This window comes from Aegilops tauschii, chromosome 2 (genome assembly GCF_002575655.3).
Source record: "Aegilops tauschii subsp. strangulata cultivar AL8/78 chromosome 2, Aet v6.0, whole genome shotgun sequence".
Classification (NCBI taxonomy): domain Eukaryota; kingdom Viridiplantae; phylum Streptophyta; class Magnoliopsida; order Poales; family Poaceae; genus Aegilops; species Aegilops tauschii.
This window is the reverse complement of record NC_053036.3, coordinates 629,866,428-629,886,579: the sequence shown is the minus strand read 5'-3', so window position 1 is coordinate 629,886,579 and position 20,152 is coordinate 629,866,428. Positions and strand designations below refer to the sequence as shown.

The 20,152-nt window shown below is 45.2% G+C and overlaps 1 protein-coding gene and 1 long non-coding RNA gene across 2 annotated transcripts; both read left to right on the top strand.

Moving 5' to 3' along the window:
- The first annotated feature begins 1,439 nt into the window (after nucleotides 1-1,439).
- Nucleotides 1,440-3,733, top strand: LOC123497421 (uncharacterized). The gene is made up of 2 exons (XR_006671116.2): nucleotides 1,440-3,321; nucleotides 3,470-3,733. It is a non-coding gene; the product is annotated as an uncharacterized lncRNA (long non-coding RNA).
- A 10,915-nt stretch (nucleotides 3,734-14,648) lies between these two features.
- Nucleotides 14,649-18,228, top strand: LOC120973856 (aminopeptidase M1-A-like). The gene is made up of 4 exons (XM_073509349.1): nucleotides 14,649-15,103; nucleotides 16,406-16,503; nucleotides 16,592-17,151; nucleotides 17,697-18,228. Exons 1-3 carry the CDS (start codon nucleotides 15,053-15,055, stop codon nucleotides 16,785-16,787), a joined length of 345 nt encoding a protein of 114 aa, XP_073365450.1. The 5' UTR covers nucleotides 14,649-15,052; the 3' UTR covers nucleotides 16,788-17,151; nucleotides 17,697-18,228.
- Nucleotides 18,229-20,152: the final 1,924 nt, after the last annotated feature.

Here is a 20,152-nt window from a genome sequence, read left to right as displayed (position 1 = left end):
ATGTGCATTCATGGTACCAAACCTGAACATCCATGTCGATGGTTATAAAGATATCCCATGCAGCAGTGGATTTTGTCAAGCAAAATGCAGAAATGAGCAGCTCCGCACCTACACATGAACATGCACAAGATAGATATCTCGAAACAGGTTTTAGCCCTGTTTTATATATGAAGCAGCCAACATGTCCACACAACCCAGTCAAGTGCCGCAACAAAAATACAAGTCTACTGGACCGACATCACAAAGGCGCTCGAGAGAACACAAAAGAAAGCGGAAAAACGTCACCAAGTGGCTAGAAGCTCAAGATACATGTGGCTTGTGGAATTTGTCTATTTGAGCGATTGTTTACCCCATGGTGGAGGAGTGAACTGAAGAGGCCTTAAGACAGGGGATGAGCTCCAGTAGTAGGCGGTCTTTCAGCCATGGGCACAATCAGTTGTTGCTAACCTGAATATGTACAGTGGGTTGTGACATTGTCAATATGAATTACTGAGTCTCTGTTTGGGCTTCTGGCCAGATGAAACAAATTAATTAGTTAATTATTTTATATACCTTGATTGATGGCGCCAATGTCAACAAGGGTCTGGATCTTTCTCTTGATTATGGCGATGGGGATGGCGCTCCACCTGAGCCGAATAAGAGTGATTCAAGCATGTGCTGCCAGGGAGAAGTACTGGCCACGCTGTACCGAAAGATGTTCACCATGTCTGGATATGCATGCCGGGTTGAGCCGAGGACGGAGCCATCGCTGAGCCGGAGACACCGTCCGGATAGCCGTAACGACAAGGGTCTGGATCTTTCTCTTGAACGATTATTAATATATATATATATATATATATATATATATATATATATATTATATTATATATTATTACTTTGTCGGGTTCACAGTCACAATGCGCTTCTTCCCGTGAATTTACGCTTTCAGTTTTTCAGTTTTTTGGGCAAAAGAAACAATCAGCCCCGATCGGAAAATAAATTTCCACGCAGCCTTTTCCTGTCCTTACTTCGACATGAACTCTGCTCAAGCAAGCCCCGTGGTTTCCGATATGGACTCTTTACCCGTTCCACAAGCCGAAGGTACATACAGAAAGGAAAACGCTTGCTTTAGACCGGCTGAAAACAGCGTCGCGTAAACCTGGTCCTCTGCGCGACACGTGTCCACGCGAGTCCACCGCGAGCCTTATCTTTTCCTGGTGCCTTCTCGTCCACTCGTCGGTCTTCTCATCTTCTTCCTTCGCTTTTCCTGGACCAAGTCGTCATCTTCCTCCACCATTCCCCTCCCCCACGCGACATCACCCTCCAGATCACCACCCCCCACCCCAGATCCCGACCGGCTATGGCCTTCGACTCGCCGACCTCCTCCCCGGCGGCCACACCGCGCGTTTCAGCGCACCGACAGGGCGCCCAGGGGCGAGCCGCCGCGGCGCGTGGGCGGGCTGAGCCGGGCGTTCGCGGACGGGCGGCAGGTGGCGTCGTCGGCGCCGTCGAGGTGCCCGCGTGGCCGAGCCGGTTCGCCGACCTGGAGCTTCCGCCACGACTGTCGCGTGCTGCGTAGCAACGTCCGCCGTTGTCGCCGGCGCTCCAATGAAGCGCGCCCGGGGCTGCAATGGAGCGTCGTCCGGGTCGTTGGAGCTCCGCCGCGGCTGCAATGGGGCCTCGTCCGGGTCGTTGGAGCTCCGCCGCGGCTGCAATGGAGCTTCATCGGAGCTGCAATGAAGCCCTCGTCGTGGCCACCGGTGCTCCAATGAAGCCACCGGCGCTGCTGCCATGGAGGGCGGCAGAGCTGCATCGCAGCAGGCGATGCTCCAATGAAACTTCACCGGTGCTCCAATGAAGCTTCGCCGGTGCGTCAATGAAGCTTCGCCGGAGCTCGTCGGTGTTGCATCCAAGTTTTTTCGTCACACTCGGTGGTGCTATGAAGCAGCACCTGGTGACTCCCGGTGGTGCGATGCAGCGGTTGCCGACGACTCTTGGAGCTGCGATGCAGTAGCTGCCGGCGGCTCCGGTGACGTGCGGTCGCCGACGCGGGCTGCCGGGGGAGCGTCGTTGCTGCTCTGGAGCTCCGTTGGGTTGCAATGGAGCTCACCGGAGGCCGTCAGTGCTGGCATTGAAGCTTCGCCGGAGTGTCGTTGCTGCGCTGGAGCTCCATCGGGTTGCAATGGAGCTCATCCACGAACAACTGCAAGTCATGCTGCGACGACAGGTCCGACGATGGTCTGAGCGATGTGCTGCCATGGAGCGTCACTTGGGGCGTCATTGCTGGGATGGAGCTTGGCAGCACCGCGCAGTGCTGCCATGGAGCTTCAATGAAGCATCTCTGGACCGTGGTGCTGTGACGGAGCTTTGCTGCACCGTGCAGTGCTGCCCCGGAGCATTGCCGGGGGGCTGGCTATCTGTGCTTCCATGGAACTGCAATGGATCATCGGCGATGGATTGGTGTCGCGCTGCAGAGGCGACGGATTCAAATTCCATAGCGTTGCGCTTGTGGTCCTTTTTGTCAAATCAGACGGCTGCGCAGAGTTTAATCCAACGGCGGGAGAGGCGGTTTACAATTGGCTCCTGTCATCCGGATGACGCCTAGTACTCGCCATACAGAAAGGACACTAGTCCCTCGATGGAATCCCCAAATCAGATCGGATCGTGGCGCTGCTACGACAGATTGCCGGCCAACAGTCCTTCCCACGGGACCTGCTCCGTTCTGTGCGTTGTTGCCTGCCGTGTTCGACGGCATGGGCTGGGGCGCTGCGCTTCTGCAGATCATCATTCCAATTGTGCGTCTGATTTGCTGCCTCCCATCAATGACCACGGCTCTGTGATCTTCCATGTTCTTTCCTGGCGCACACTGTGGGTCTACCCTGCTATCTACCGGCTCCTCATACAACAGGGATGGAGAAACTAAGAGCCTTTGTGGAGACAATCGCATCAGCTCAGCTACGGCCAACGTTTCTCCTCTCTATGTTTCTTTGCACGCCTCATCTAGCGATCCTGACTCGGGCGGCATTTGCTCTCACCGGTAGCGCGGGGCGCTCTCGATGGCGTCGCATGTGTTGGAATTGACGCCCTTGTGGCTGCCAGTTTCTGGTCGCGACGCACGAGTATCTGTACATGCTGGGCGGGATCAACGAGGAGCCAGACCGCCCCATCCATGTTAGCGCCAGGGCCGACGTGCGGCTTCAAGTGCCCGTTGAAATTTGATCTTGGCAGATTCCTTCTAGAGTTGTGATCCTGGAGGCCAGCGGAGTGCATGGGACGAACATGGAGTGACCAGCAGCGACAACTTTGCTTGGGCAGATGGATTCCGCTGCGGCGGAGTTAGAGGTAAGTACCCTTGCTGGATTCATCTTCATGGTACATGCATGCGGCGATAGATGTGTCGATTTGACTCTCTCCGTGCCATGCTAGGCTAATTAAATCATTGATTGTTACATTGTTCTGCTATGATTTGCATGCCTACATGATGGAATAGATACGAATGGGAGAATATGTAGCTATGATGACTCAACAAGATCGTGGCATGGGGCAATGGATGGCCGCAGTCAAAGTCCAACGAACTCCTCCTGTACGATGTGAGACATCGGGATCCAGATAACCTCTGCGAGCAACGAATCCAGGCTGGAGAAGCGCCAGCGACGCGGCTGGTTTAGTCTAGACCAACGCATGTTCACAGGTTCATTTCCTGTTTTTTTAATAAGTAGTTCACGAATCAAATCCTTTTCTGAGACCAGACTCATCTGCATCCGTGTTGAAGAAAAAATCAAAACAAATGCAAGAAAAAATAAAAAATCCATTTTTTTGCGTGGTAAACAATTTGATGCGTGAGGTCCGCCCCAATTTTCAAATTATTTGGGCATCTGAGTAGCTCTCGGCAAAAAAAAAACAAATTTGGGTTGTAAAACAGTTTACTGTTCATGTACTGTTTTGATCTGATTTGTCTTTTTTGCTGAGAGCTACTCAGATGTTCAAATGAGCTAAAATTGAAGCGGACCTCACGCAATAAATTTTCTATCATTTGTTTTTGGAACTTTTTAAAATTTCTTTGAATTTTTAATTTTTTTTGTGAAATCTTCTTTGATCAGAGCCCGGGCACCAAATCACTGCAAAGACTTGTTTATGTGCATACATTACTTGTAGTATGGTAGAGATGAAAAGAAATTTTGAGTTAAGCACATGATGATGCGCGGAGCATATGGCCGATTGATATTCCGGCCACAAACGGCATGCATGGCCGCCGTGGCTGTGCTCGTCCAACACACATGTATGCGGTTTTTTTTCCTTGAGTGCGTGCAGATGCATACGTATTTTTTAGTTGGGGCTCGTTTTTTTTTAAGCTTTAGTTGAGGCTAATTTCACGATAGTGCACGTTTTGGTGCATATGTTCATTTTTTTCCTGACTGTGAGGTACTCCCTCCGTTCCTAAATACTTGTCTTTCTAGGCATTTCAACAAGTGACTACATACGGAGTAAAATGAGTGAATCTATACTCTAAAATATGTCTACATACATCCGTATGTGATAGTCATTTGAAATGTTTAGAAAGACAAATATTTAGGAACGGAGGGAGTAGATGTGTACATATACCTGAGTGCGCGATTATTAAACCGCAAGTCTTTGTTAGCCCAGTGGCTAGCACTCTTATTTCCCTAGCGAGATCGCCTGGGTTCGAGTATTCGCCGTGCAGTTTTTTTTTTCTGACGCGAACGAAAACACCTGGACGGACGAAAAATCCTAACCTACCAAAAAGAGTGGAGAAACCATCCGTACTTTAATATTAGGTAAAGATAAAGATTTCGTTCATTTATGTTCAAAAAAATCCATTTGGTTCATTTAGCTGCATTGTCGGCTACTGCTTGGTTTATCGCAGTTGTTGTTTAACCAATAGTGAAGCACGGGCAATGGGCATGTGGCTTTTTCTTCCGTTGCAACGCACGGGCAATTTTCCTAGTCTATCCCTATTTTTTTTTAATAATAAAGCACGGATTGACTTTGTCGGCTTCACCGTCATAATACGCTTCTTCCCGTGAATTTACGCTTTCCGTAAATTTTATAATTTTCTCCGTTTGCATACAAATCCACGTTTTCTTCATCGGTTGATCCGGTCCGTCGCGATCCTTCCTACGTCAAGTGCTTGGGCCACATCGCCACATTGGGCCTCAGCCCGCTATCAGGCTGTTGTGAAAATAAAGAAGGCGGAGAAAAATAATTGCTCACGGGGGATCGAGAACGAAAACACCTGGACGGACGAAAAATCCTAACCTACCAAAAAGAGTGGAGAAACCATCCGTACTTTAATATTAGGTAAAGATAAAGATTTCGTTCATTTATGTTCAAAAAAATCCATTTGGTTCATTTAGCTGCATTGTCGGCTACTGCTTGGTTTATCGCAGTTGTTGTTTAACCAATAGTGAAGCACGGGCAATGGGCATGTGGCTTTTTCTTCCGTTGCAACGCACGGGCAATTTTCCTAGTCTATCCCTATTTTTTTTTAATAATAAAGCACGGATTGACTTTGTCGGCTTCACCGTCATAATACGCTTCTTCCCGTGAATTTACGCTTTCCGTAAATTTTATAATTTTCTCCGTTTGCATACAAATCCACGTTTTCTTCATCGGTTGATCCGGTCCGTCGCGATCCTTCCTACGTCAAGTGCTTGGGCCACATCGCCACATTGGGCCTCAGCCCGCTATCAGGCTGTTGTGAAAATAAAGAAGGCGGAGAAAAATAATTGCTCACGGGGGATCGAGAACGAAAACACCTGGACGGACGAAAAATCCTAACCTACCAAAAAGAGTGGAGAAACCATCCGTACTTTAATATTAGGTAAAGATAAAGATTTCGTTCATTTATGTTCAAAAAAATCCATTTGGTTCATTTAGCTGCATTGTCGGCTACTGCTTGGTTTATCGCAGTTGTTGTTTAACCAATAGTGAAGCACGGGCAATGGGCATGTGGCTTTTTCTTCCGTTGCAACGCACGGGCAATTTTCCTAGTCTATCCCTATTTTTTTTTAATAATAAAGCACGGATTGACTTTGTCGGCTTCACCGTCATAATACGCTTCTTCCCGTGAATTTACGCTTTCCGTAAATTTTATAATTTTCTCCGTTTGCATACAAATCCACGTTTTCTTCGTCGGTTGATCCGGTCCGTCGCGATCCTTCCTACGTCAAGTGCTTGGGCCACATCGCCACATTGGGCCTCAGCCCGCTATCAGGCTGTTGTGAAAATAAAGAAGGCGGAGAAAAATAATTGCTCACGGGGGATCGAGAACGAAAACACCTGGACGGACGAAAAATCCTAACCTACCAAAAAGAGTGGAGAAACCATCCGTACTTTAATATTAGGTAAAGATAAAGATTTCGTTCATTTATGTTCAAAAAAATCCATTTGGTTCATTTAGCTGCATTGTCGGCTACTGCTTGGTTTATCGCAGTTGTTGTTTAACCAATAGTGAAGCACGGGCAATGGGCATGTGGCTTTTTCTTCCGTTGCAACGCACGGGCAATTTTCCTAGTCTATCCCTATTTTTTTTTAATAATAAAGCACGGATTGACTTTGTCGGCTTCACCGTCATAATACGCTTCTTCCCGTGAATTTACGCTTTCCGTAAATTTTATAATTTTCTCCGTTTGCATACAAATCCACGTTTTCTTCATCGGTTGATCCGGTCCGTCGCGATCCTTCCTACGTCAAGTGCTTGGGCCACATCGCCACATTGGGCCTCAGCCCGCTATCAGGCTGTTGTGAAAATAAAGAAGGCGGAGAAAAATAATTGCTCACGGGGGATCGAGAACGAAAACACCTGGACGGACGAAAAATCCTAACCTACCAAAAAGAGTGGAGAAACCATCCGTACTTTAATATTAGGTAAAGATAAAGATTTCGTTCATTTATGTTCAAAAAAATCCATTTGGTTCATTTAGCTGCATTGTCGGCTACTGCTTGGTTTATCGCAGTTGTTGTTTAACCAATAGTGAAGCACGGGCAATGGGCATGTGGCTTTTTCTTCCGTTGCAACGCACGGGCAATTTTCCTAGTCTATCCCTATTTTTTTTAATAATAAAGCACGGATTGACTTTGTCGGCTTCACCGTCATAATACGCTTCTTCCCGTGAATTTACGCTTTCCGTAAATTTTATAATTTTCTCCGTTTGCATACAAATCCACGTTTTCTTCGTCGGTTGATCCGGTCCGTCGCGATCCTTCCTACGTCAAGTGCTTGGGCCACATCGCCACATTGGGCCTCAGCCCGCTATCAGGCTGTTGTGAAAATAAAGAAGGCGGAGAAAAATAATTGCTCACGGGGGATCGAGAACGAAAACACCTGGACGGACGAAAAATCCTAACCTACCAAAAAGAGTGGAGAAACCATCCGTACTTTAATATTAGGTAAAGATAAAGATTTCGTTCATTTATGTTCAAAAAAATCCATTTGGTTCATTTAGCTGCATTGTCGGCTACTGCTTGGTTTATCGCAGTTGTTGTTTAACCAATAGTGAAGCACGGGCAATGGGCATGTGGCTTTTTCTCCCGTTGTAACGCACGGGCAATTTCCTAGTCTATCCCTATTTTTTTAATAATAAAGCACGGATTGACTTTGTCGGCTTCACCGTCATAATACGCTTCTTCCCGTGAATTTACGCTTTCCGTAAATTTTATAATTTTCTCCGTTTGCATACAAATCCACGTTTTCTTCGTCGGTTGATCCGGTCCGTCGCGATCCTTCCTACGTCAAGTGCTTGGGCCACATCGCCACATTGGGCCTCAGCCCGCTATCAGGCTGTTGTGAAAATAAAGAAGGCGGAGAAAAATAATTGCTCACGGGGGATCGAGAACGAAAACACCTGGACGGACGAAAAATCCTAACCAAAAAGAGTGGAGAAACCATCCGTACTTTAATATTAGGTAAAGATAAAGATTTCGTTCATTTATGTTCAAAAAAATCCATTTGGTTCATTTAGCTGCATTGTCGGCTACTGCTTGGTTTATCGCAGTTGTTGTTTAACCAATAGTGAAGCACGGGCAATGGGCATGTAGCTTTTTCTCCCGTTGCAACGCACGGGCAATTTTCCTAGTCTATCCCTATTTTTTTAATAATAAAGCACGGATTGACTTTGTCGGCTTCACCGTCATAATACGCTTCTTCCCGTGAATTTACGCTTTCCGTAAATTTTATAATTTTCTCCGTTTGCATACAAATCCACGTTTTCTTCGTCGGTTGATCCGGTCCGTCGCGATCCTTCCTACGTCAAGTGCTTGGGCCACATCGCCACATTGGGCCTCAGCCCGCTATCAGGCTGTTGTGAAAATAAAGAAGGCGGAGAAAAATAATTGCTCACGGGGGATCGAGAACGAAAACACCTGGACGGACGAAAAATCCTAACCAAAAAGAGTGGAGAAACCATCCGTACTTTAATATTAGGTAAAGATAAAGATTTCGTTCATTTATGTTCAAAAAAATCCATTTGGTTCATTTAGCTGCATTGTCGGCTACTGCTTGGTTTATCGCAGTTGTTGTTTAACCAATAGTGAAGCACGGGCAATGGGCATGTGGCTTTTTCTCCCGTTGCAACGCACGGGCAATTTTCCTAGTGTATCCCTATTTTTTTTAATAATAAAGCACGGATTGACTTTGTCGGCTTCACCGTCATATACGCTTCTTCCCGTGAATTTACGCTTTTCGTAAATTTTATAATTTTCTCCGTTTGCATACAAATCCACGTTTTCTTCGTCGGTTGGTCCGGTCCGTCGCGATCCTTCCTACGTCAAGTGCTTGGGCCACATCGCCACATCGGGCCTCAGCCCGCTATCAGGCTGTTGTGAAAATAAAGAAGGCGGAGAAAAATAATTGCTCACGGGGGATCGAGCTCACAACCTCCACTTCAATGTTGAGCGCTGCCACCAATTGAGACAAGTCATGTTTACATGTAAAAGTAGAGAGGATACGTATACATAGCGATCATGCTTCCCAAAAAGAAGGAATTAAGGGAGAAGAGGAATTATAAAGGAGAATTAAATCGGGCGCTCATATATGGAAGGAATGAAAGGGAAAATTATGGGGAGAGAGATGGTTTGGTGAAATTAATGGGAGAGAGACCAGATCAAATCGCAGCAATCCCGAATTATGGGAGAAAGACCCCAATTAAATCTTGCTCATACTACAAGTGGAATGGAATGGAGGAATTAATTAAAGGCGGATTGATGGATTTAATGGAGGCCGATTATTAATTAAAGAGACCGATTAAATCGGCATTCATGCACAATGCCTGGAATGGGTCCAAAATGTGCCAATATTCCACATGTTTTTTTAAATTACAATATTCCACAAGTTGAACAGAGAAAGATACTACAAGTGGCACGCAGGCTAAGATAAAGTTTTTCGCAAAAAAGGAAATATACTTACTCCTTATATGCAACAATCATTGTGTACCAAATGGTTTAAGGCGTGACTGGTACGCAATTACTCCGAATATTAATGTTTTCTCTTTTTGTTGGACGTTGCCTATCTCCTTTGATTACTAAGCCTTTTAATATCTTTGATTTTTTACTTCCTGTTTTGATGTCAGCTTCACGTTAGCTTCACAAGTGAAACACGAACACGAGGTGCATCATTTTGCTTCTAACCTCAGGGAATTTCTTTTCTTTCTTGAAGTATTAGCGAATTATCACTCTTTGTGTCAAGAATATGGTCCTTGGTACTTTAATTTACTTCTAATATTGTTATGCTACCTGCAACATTATTTAAATTGTAAATTGTATTTTGAGTTTATAACCATTTTCATTTTGTACCGTTGCAACACATGGGCCTTTTTGCTATCTATCCCTAATCTATCCCTAATAATAAAGCACGGATTGACTTTGTCGGGTTCACCGTCACAATACGCTTCTTCCCGTGAATTTACGCTTTCAGTTTGAATTTAAAACATAAACGCGAGGTGGTACTAATTAAGAGAACCACGTCACGAAAGTGGCTCATCAGAGCAGCCCAGCAGTGGCCGCCCAGCAGCCAGGCCGACCCGACCATCTCCAAGGCCCAGCTGCATCCCCTCCAAAGCCTATAACCCTAGCCCACAATCCACCCTCTGCCCCGATCCGCTCCAGTTCCTCCCGGTAGCGCAACCACCTGCACTAATCCCCACGCTATGAGGCACGCGAGCCCCCGCGCTCGATCCCCTCGACGTTGAGGTCGCCTGCCCTGGCGCCCGCGGCTGCAGCCCCGCCACAGCTGCTCCTCCCTCATGTCCCCTCTCTCCGCGAGCTCCGCGTGCCTGCGCGAGCTCGGCCTTGCGGCCATGGTACCCCACCGACCACCTCCATTCCCATGGCGCTGCGACCCCGTCGCTGCTCCCGTCGATGAGAGTCGTCGCTTGCAGTGCCTCGCGTCCGTGCCCTGCCCGAGACGTCGTTCCATCGGATCCTCCGCCAGTTGTCTCCTCTTCTCAGCGCTGTCCCCACTGGACGCTGCCGTTCCACCTCCAGATCCACCTCTGTCGGCTACTCCCTCGACTCCCCGTAGCAGCCGCACCACCCCAAACCCAATTTCTGAGCAAGTTCCGTACATGCATCAAGTTTTCTTTGGGTGGTTGTTGAGTATGCTCCGATCTGATGAATTGTTTCACAAAAAAATGTAATGAATTGCTCCAGCAGATGTCCATGTTAGTCCAACATACATCAATTGCTAACGTCCACGGTGATGACCAGAGCGATGGCAGCATGTAGTCTAGAATCATCAGAGCATGCTTGACGAAGACTTGCTCAATCACAACAATAGATTGATCCTTTTACAAGTTCATGCCTGAAGGGTTGGCCGTCTCGCGGAAGTTGCAGCCTTCGTGTTGCATTTGTATTCAACGCTATATGCCTCCTTTAACACCACTGTATATCAAACTGCAGTAGTAGTTTGTTTTTTGGGAACATTAAATTGCTCATCCTGACTTCATTCAATTGTTTTTTGGTCAAATCCTTTTGAAATATTTCAGATAAACGGTGGTTACAGTAAACATGGGACTATTTTAATCCATACATATTATTGCCTACCCAAAGTCATCTGATGTACATTTGTTTTTCTCAAGTCAGATAGGACTTACATCTTCAGTTCAATAATGATTTCGCTCCATAAGAGCTAATTGCTGTTGAAATAAAAATCCCAGAATATTGATTTCATTTGTTTATGGAAAAACACTATATTGTCTTCTTCTTTTTTTCAGCGGAGCTTGAAATTGATTTGAAGTGCTACAACAAATCGTGTGTGTGTTGGCAATTCTGGAACAAGTTTGTTAGGTGTGGAGCTCTCACTTTGTTCAACAATGGCTTCCAGTTAATATTTTGTGATTGCTAAATGAATCTTTGTTAACGACAATGCCAACTGTGTGGGAAATCTAGGTACGTAGTGCTTTTTACTAAGAAACTACTTTAAAGTATGTAAGTTGGCAACGGGTAAATGATTAATTCTAGGGCGTCCTATAGACGTGTATTTGTGTATTGATATGTGTGCTTAGTTTCACGACAAGAACAACCGGTTTTATATTATTTCGGCAATGGCAAACACTAAAATGAACATGAAAAGTGGGTGCATTTACTTATGGATGCACTTTTTTATCTGATTGGGTCGGTTAATTTGTTTTCTCTAAAATTCTTAATTCTATCCGGGCATCTTGGTTTGGAAAGCTCGGAGAATAATTTTGCCCAAGTATTTGGTTAACCTACTTATGTTGTTCAAAGCACAACTTTCATTCGGCGCCCGTCACCAACATGCTCCTCTCCTAGGAGTTGCCAGGAACAAGGCTGCCCCGCTCGACCCACTCACAGCTAACACCAATGCACGAAGAGTTGAATTCATAGTCCTTGGTGTTTCTAATATAAGTTCCTAGCTTTTCACATTACATTAGCCTAAGTATGGAAGGTCTTTGAGCAACGTTCCTGGTCTTTCTCGACAAGAACGGTCCCCTACCCATATCGGTCAACCTTGGTTAGCAACTATCATTTGCTTCATGTGAACCACGAGCATTGTGAACTTAATTTTAAACATTCCCTTACGCTGTCATGGTTCAGTAGCAGTTGTAGGTGCAATGCCTCATATTAGAATATGTTGTGACTATGTGGACAGGAGTCTTGATGAATGTTTATTGGATAGGGGCCTATGATAATTTTCCCGTTGCAACGCACGGGCATATTTGCTATTTGCTAGTAATAATAAAGTACGGATTGACTTTGTCGGGTTCACCGTCACAATACGCTTTTTCCCGTGATTTTACGCTTTCAGTTTGAATTTAAAACATATTCGAGGTGGTACTAAATTTTGTCTCTGCAATATTATCGACATTTGTGTCCAGGATTATATACCTAAAAAAAGAACGATCCGTCCGCCGCTGGGTTTGTTATCCGTATGGGCCTCAGCACGAACGGCCCAACCGAGCCGAGGGAAAAAAGTCTCAGCCGGGACTCTTCTTCACCTCCTCATCCTCTGGGCTCGGAGGAATCCTCCGCATATGATGGCAACTCCTCCGCCCCTCCTTCCTTAAGATCCTCCTCCTCACACGAACCACCTTATTTCCCTCTTACGGGATCGTCGTAACACCTATGGTAAGTGCGGCGTGGAGCTCGCTCGGAATCGATGCGCTCCGTGGTGGTAGCGCTCGAAGCGGACGGCCCGAGCTGGGTCGATCCGACCGCCGCCGCCAACCATTATTCCTGAGATGGAGTAGACGAGGACGAAAACCGCTCGGTAGGTGGATAGAAGGAACTGACCTGCGGATGGGGAAGAGAAGGGAGATGGGAGGAGGAGGTGGAATCATCAAGTGCATACAGTAGCCGATCGATCTCACACCCACGACACCATGGCCGCCGTTGACACCGCCGTGAGGTTACGCGTCTGCTGACCCACCACCACGTTGCTGCAGTCTCACGTTCTCCTCTATCTCCTCAAATGCTTGCGGCGTGCGGTGTGTTCCAGCAACTACCGATGCAGAACGAGCGGGCCAGCTACATCCCACCTGCCCACGAAAATCTGCAGAGCCAACACAGGACGCAAACTCCACCGCACGCAGTCTTCCCACGAAGCAATAAAGAAACCCAGCAACGAGAGGTAGCGGCAAGTGAGCGGGATTACGGTTTGAGCGCCAAGCCTCCATTCAAAACCGCGATCTGGCGACTACTACGATTCCCTCAAGAGGCACAAGGCGCCAGACGCCCCAGGACCATTCCCCCGGCCACATGCATCTCTCAAGGAGCAGGCGGCCGTCGCACAAGAGATGCCGAAGAGTGCACACCGTTGGACGACTACAAGCACAGGAGAGGTGCCGCTACGTCGGAGAACACCTGATCAGCCATACCCTTCCTGGCTTCCTACGTGCGCGCGTTAGTTTCCTCTCATGCTGTTCATGCATGAGTACAGGGATCTGTGGTTGAACCTAGGTTGTGAGTTGTGACTTTCAGGGCATGCACGTAACGGCGGATTTGTGGCTTCTGGTGATTTCGCATGCATATGCAATGGATTTGTGGCTACTGTTTGCTGATGATTAGAAAGCCTCACGTGCACGGAAACAGCTTCGGCAACAGCGAAGCATCTTTTGTGTCCAACAAATGTGCTTTGCACATACAATTTCACTAAAAGTATAGCCTGATATATATACACTGAAAAATGGAATGATTCGTGTCGTCCCGTGGTCACTTAGTGCATGGATGTCCTTTCTGTGCTGGTGGGTGTTCCCATCGTGATACAGATTCTTCATCATTAAGGTAACAATAACAAAGTAATACTGTAGTTTGATTCTTCACAATATACAGCCTTTTTTTCTAAACTAAAATAACTAATGCACATCTCCAGACATAAGTTGTGGATCATGGAACCTGTGTTGATGGCCAGATATGTCACAAAACCGTTAGGTTAATTTGCTCTCTCTTTTTTGCGGGAAAGTTAATTTGCTCTTATCCATGAATTGTAATTGAGATCTATAGAATGCAGATCAGATGCACCAAGGAAGTAAAGATTGTGTTGTCACAAACTATGATCTGATGTAGTGATATTATGTTGCTTTTTGGTGAATCTGAATTATATTACGTTTTCATGGAAGCCTTTTCTTTCCCCTCTCCCATCATACTACTGCTCTTATCCTTGCCTGCTATATAAACAAAGGAATATGATGGCTGCCATAGTGATAGTCTTCCTCAGCGAAATCCGGATACATAATGTTACATCAACAACTTCAGAATATTATGGTGCTGCTCAACATTCAACTTTGTACCCACACTGCCTTTTTGTTTTATGTTCAAAATTGACAGATTTTCATGTGTTTTACTATGAACTAATTATTAGAAAATATTTCTTTGTGAATTATGAGATTGGTCCTTCAACATGGCATAGAAAATGCACTTTTCAACACTTCAAATAATATTTTTGCTACTTTCAAAGTTGTTTGAGTTTTTATTTAAAATTTCTAAAAATAAGTTTATTTATTTTGTACCCGTTGCAACGCACGGGCATTTGTGCTAGTTATAATAAAGCATGGATTGAGTCTGTCGGGTTCACCGTCATGTCTTTTTTGTGAAAAAGTCCGTGTAGTTTTTTTAATTAACCCGCGCTCCATGACGTTTCATCTTTAAGTGAAAAAATTGACAAACACCTCTCTCTCCCGCACGAGAACCCGAGACGCCCCGGCGCTAGGGTTCGCTCCGCCGCCGCGCCCCATCCCTCCGCTCCCGGCAACCCTCGCCACCTTCTCCTATCCCCAGTCGTCGTCGTAGTACCTTGTCGTCGGTCCGGTGCGCGAGGGCAGGAGCCACGCGAAGCACCAGGCTGGTGGAGGCGCGGGGGAGGAGGAGGAAGACGAGGCAGCAGGACGGTGAGGGGAGGACGCGAGAGGGCGGCCGCGGTGGAACGGGAGGACCATCTGATGTCTTCGGTGGGGTAGCCCAACCCACCACTCCTCCTCCTGCGACGACGACAGAGGGCAGAGGACCATCCAACTATGTTGCTGCGGCTGATGGAATTGGGGAGGCGGCTTTGGTGAGAAGTCCGGTGGACCGAGGAACCACGGATGCGGCGACGGAGGCCATGGAGACTACTCATCCTTGGTCCAGAATCTTGCCAGACCACCCAGAGATGGTGCATTCCTCTCTTCTTTCTCCATTGAACTATTTGTGTGTCATCCCCTTCTCTGATTGAAGTATAGCTTGCCAGATACCTAATGGACACTGTCTCTGAACTTGTCACCCCCTTATAATGGTGTAAAAAAATCAGACAATGAAACCAAAGCTACTGTATTTTCCACGCAGTTGCCCTTTTATCTGCAATGAGTAGCTTCTATATGGAAGATTAGATACAAATATACTCGATGAATTACAATGGTACTGTGTAAAGTAGAAAGCCTGAAAGAACCTATATGGAAGATTAGATACAAATATACTGCTACTCAATTACAATTGTACTGTGTAAGGTAGAAAGCCTGAAAAAACCAGGTTCTGTTGATAAGTGAGTTAACCAATGCCATAATTAGAAAGAGACGGGATGCGAAGAATATTGATTGATTATAAACCAGTTATTACCTTTCTTGATTTGGAGTAAGTGTGTTTGCTTGACTCAGCGTCCCTATATTTCCATCTTGAGGAAAAAAAGGTAAAACATGTAAAGTAGTAGTATAAGTTTTTTATGTTTGCTACATTCTGTTTTCGGGGGAATTAGAGAATCAAGTAGGCTTACCCTTGAATCCAACTGTTTTAGTGTTTAGTGTCCAGGAAATTTTCTTGAGATGATGGAAACGTATTGTCCCCTCAAAAAGCGGTGGAAAACGAATTGGATGGAAAGCTAGAGCTGGAGCAGGTTGACCATAGACACTCGCAAAATCCTTTTCTACTTTACATGTTTTATCGTTATCAAACTTTGTTCTGGCTTGTGGCTTTCTGAACCTCTTTTGGTCTTGTCTCTTGCAAACACAATTCCTGTCAAGTGGGTCTGAAGGAGTTGGGCAGTGGATAGTTCCCATCACACTATGCTGTTGTTCATACTCAGTTCAGCAAAAGTTCTTTTTTCTATGGAAAACAGGAGGATTTCAATTTTTCAGGGCTTGTAGAATGTCAAAAGAAAGATGATTTGTGGAGTAAACCTAATGTCAATTAGACTGGTTTCTATGGAGTGAGTTATGAACTTATGATGAGGAACTTGCATCCCGACTTAGGCATGGAGTTTAGACCAACACACTGAGTACAGAAGACAGATATGGTAGAACTATTATGGCTGGTAAAAACACTAAACAGAAGGTGGTCACGTTACTGCACTTGATTGTTGCGTAGAAGAATGAGACTGAGTATACTGTTCTTGCACATGCCATCAAACGTACTATTCTTCCTATTCTAACTTCTGTTGCTCCTAAACTTGATTTTGTTCTAAGTGTTCTTTTTGCCTTTATAGACAAGCATGCGCATATTTGAGATGATGGATCTTGCTGCACCTGAAGAGATGGTTAATATGAAGAACTTCCTAATTGACTTCCTTGAGCCATTCGCGCTGTAAGTTATTTGTTTTTACCATTCTGTAGTGGAAGGATAGTTCACCGTGCAGTCCCTTCTAACCTTTTAGAAACCCGTCCCTTTGTAGGAGAGCTGGCTGGGAGGCCAAGAGTGGGCAGGGTAACTTGAATGTACTGTTAAGAGGTACCCTCTTAACTGCTCTTGCTGAACTAGGCCATCAGTCTACCATAGATGAGGTTGTTCGTCGATTTAACCACCATTGCGTGTGCTATAGGTTCACAAATCTAGATGCCTTTGCTTGCCAAATAAAAACCGAAGAATAATTATGTTAGGAAGTTACACTAGCTTTGACGGTCTGAACATTCATGGAATTTTTTCCGGCATTGCAACCACATTGAGCACTTCAGCTGTAAGTCTGTAAGCAGTTCTCTTTCAAAGAGAAAAATGTATACATGCTTCAGTGAATGGCCGGCCCTTCTATTTAAGTAACATTGCAATTGTTATTGCTACTTGCTAATCGGTATGCACTAGCAGTGCGGGGAAGACTTTCTCCAAAGCTCTTAAGAGTCCTCAATCCATTCACATACATATGCAGTTTGATTCATGTGAAATCAATGACTGATTATCTATGTCAACGCCAAGGGAAGTGGAGGACGAGGATGGGGAGTTGGGGAAGTACAAATTAAGGTGAGATAGATTTGCATGATATCCGCCGTTTTGCCCACCATATTCTCCTTTGTCTTTATAGAGAAAGAATGTCAGCGTACAGGTCAGAAGAAAAAAGATATCCTTTGTAAGGAAGAGAACTGTGCCTGTTTTGGAAAGAAGAGAAAAATACTAGGGTGCTGATTTCTTTTCATTCAGCCCCACGATTCTGTTATACTCCCTCTGTTCGTAATTACTTGTCGCAGAAATGAATGTATCTAGACGTATTTTAGTTCTAGATACATCCATTTCCGAGACAAGTAATTCCGAACGGAGGGAGTAGTTTGGATCAACTAAAAAAAAGGAAGGTGTTGATCGGTTGGTTTCAATTGGAAAGAGCTATAAGTATCCTTTTATTGATCTTTTAATTTTTTTTAGAACAAATCTGTATCCTTTTATTGGAGAAAAAAAGTGTTGCAAAAAAAGGGGAGGAATTAAGAGGGCGATCAGATCTGATCCTTGATATCTGTGTTAGTAATACATACATTCTTGCATACTGACTGATCTTTCCATATGTATGAGTGTAGGATGATTCAATTTTATTTGTTGGCTGAGGAACAAGTGTCAAGATTGCTGCACCTCGATTTAATTTCATGGCTCAGTCTGCACTTGGAGGAAGTACTTTGTAGCGTATACTGGAGAGCACTGCCGCCGTAGGTTCATGCCTTGGTGCTCCTCACCGGCGCAATTTCCCAACCATCTCTTCCTATCGCCATGTTCTCCTTTTTGCTGAAGGAACTACTTTGGAGAGACTGAAAACATGGGACCATATGGTGGCTGAAGAAGGTGGACATCATTGATTGCCTGTTGCATTCTTGTTAGGAGGCAAATCAACAAGCACTCTTATCTTACTTAAGGACGGATTAGATGCGAAATATTATTGTCTGTTCGATTCGTGTTCTATTTAGTGGATTCTGAAAGATGAAACCAGTATGGTGGCATCTACCAAAGAACCATGGCATGTCTTTTCACGGAAGTGGTGTGTGACCATGAATGCAGCAATGAGGATTGCTATGTCGATTCTTTTGTTGTAGCAGACTACTGATATGATAGTCATATGTATATTATTTTAACCTTACAAAGTAACCAGTGGGTTAGAGATCACAAAGTCAGGTTTAACACTCTAGAAGTGAACTTAATTGGTTTGCTGAAGTGATTATCTAGAGTTTGTATGTATTTTTTATTTATGGTTTGATCTTGTAAGAAATAACAGGAAGATATAAACCTCTGACTCCGAGTATGAGTTCATAACTGTAGGTGTTGCAGCAAGTGTTATCAAAGATTACTTGAGTCCACTGATATAGAAATGTTTAAAGTTGCAGGTCTTAAAAACCAAGCATGGGGTCCTTCCCCTCCCTAGGTCTGAGGTTATCATTGAGGTAGCAATAGGCTTAATAAAAGAAACAAAATAAAACCATCTCAATGAGCTTAGAAGAAACACATCATCAGCGGCAGGAGCTTTGCCGAACATGAGCTTTACCTTATCGGAGAACCAAGAACAGAGAGTGCAGAGAGGAGAAAAGAGGCTCAAGATGGGTGCGGTAAATTATTGTTGCAGTACAGAAAATATTTTCTATTTAAGAATGGATTTCTTTTCAAAAATACTGAGTACTTTAAATATTGTTTTTCTACTTGCAATGCTTTGTTTCAGTGGTATACTATTGATTGAGTTTCTAACCATTTATTTATTTTGTACCCGTTGCAATGCACGGGCCTTTTTACTAGTAAAGTTTACAGATGCACATGAACAAGATCCACACGAACAGAGTCAAACAAAGGGTTGAATCAGGAATCTCGCCATGGTCCAAAGATCGTTGATATCCACCTGGAGGCCAAACTCACTGCTATGGAGTAGAGCTACAGAAAATATCCAGTCAGAGAGCAATTGCAAGAATCTGTTCACGGAGCAGGGGAGGTGGAGCAGGCTAGCAAGGTGATCTGGGGAGGTGCTGTGGCCCCACCTCGGATGGTGCAGCCGCCTTGGAGGTAGGGAGGTGTGGCGGCGCTCATGGCTATGGCGAAGAGGAGGGGCGGCGCACTCGGGGTCAAAGCTGGGTGGGTCTCGTGCTCGTGGGCAATGCTCGGTGGGTCGAGTGAGCCTGGGAGTGGCGAGAGGAAGGAAGGGATTGTCAGAGGCAGCGAGATCGGTGGGGAGCGGGAGCGGCGGCGGCGGCCAGGTCGGCGAATCGAGATCGAGCACTTGCTATTTCTTCAGAAAAAAAGAACCGAGGCGGCGTATAGGAGGGATTTATGTCATCGATGCCATCTCGCTGGCCCATCCCGTGCGTTACGATCGAAACGTTTTTTTTCATACAACTCGGGATAAACGGAGAAGTATACCAACGGAAAAACTAAAAAGGTATGCGAACAAAAAAGATTATTAGTAAAACCAGACGTATGGAGAACTATGAAAGTCTCCATTCTTTAATATTAGGTAAAGATAATTTACTCTAGGCATGAAGGTATATGATTACCCGTTTCTGTAAAACTCGATCCGGATACATTGCTAGTTTCTTTTTAGACAAGACTAGCACAAATGCCCGTACGTTGCAACGGGAGAAAAAAATCAATATCTGTTTATCAAAAAGTTCACCTAAGTGGACATCTTTAAATATTACTTTTTCTTACAATCCCATGAAATCTTGTATCTCAGCCACGACCCACAATCCCATTTAATATCTCTCTCTCTCTCTCTTCCGATTTTAGTATGTCTTCATCCCATGCAACCCACACAACGTTCATGTCCTTTATTTTTTCGCGAGAAAACTTTCGATCTATTTATCAACTGTCAAGATAGTACAACAAACACCAGAATTAAAAAAATTACACCTAGGTTCGTAGATCACCTAGCAGCGACTTCAAGCACTGGAGCGAGCCAAAGACGCGCCGCCATCTTCGCTCCTCCATTACCGCAACCGGGCAAACCTTATTGTAGTAGACAGTCAAGAAGTCACTTATTTCATCTTTAGGGAGGTGCCACTGC

Bases quoted from the DNA above. Each gene is read 5' to 3' on its own strand.
- LOC120973856 (XM_073509349.1), top strand. From the start codon at position 15,053: ATGGAGACTACTCATCCTTGGTCCAGAATCTTGCCAGACCACCCAGAG. The intron at 15,104-16,405 runs GTGCATTCCTCT...TTGCCTTTATAG, and splicing joins TGCCAGACCACCCAGAGATG to ACAAGCATGCGCATATTTGA. The intron at 16,504-16,591 runs GTAAGTTATTTG...GTCCCTTTGTAG, and splicing joins TTCCTTGAGCCATTCGCGCT to GAGAGCTGGCTGGGAGGCCA.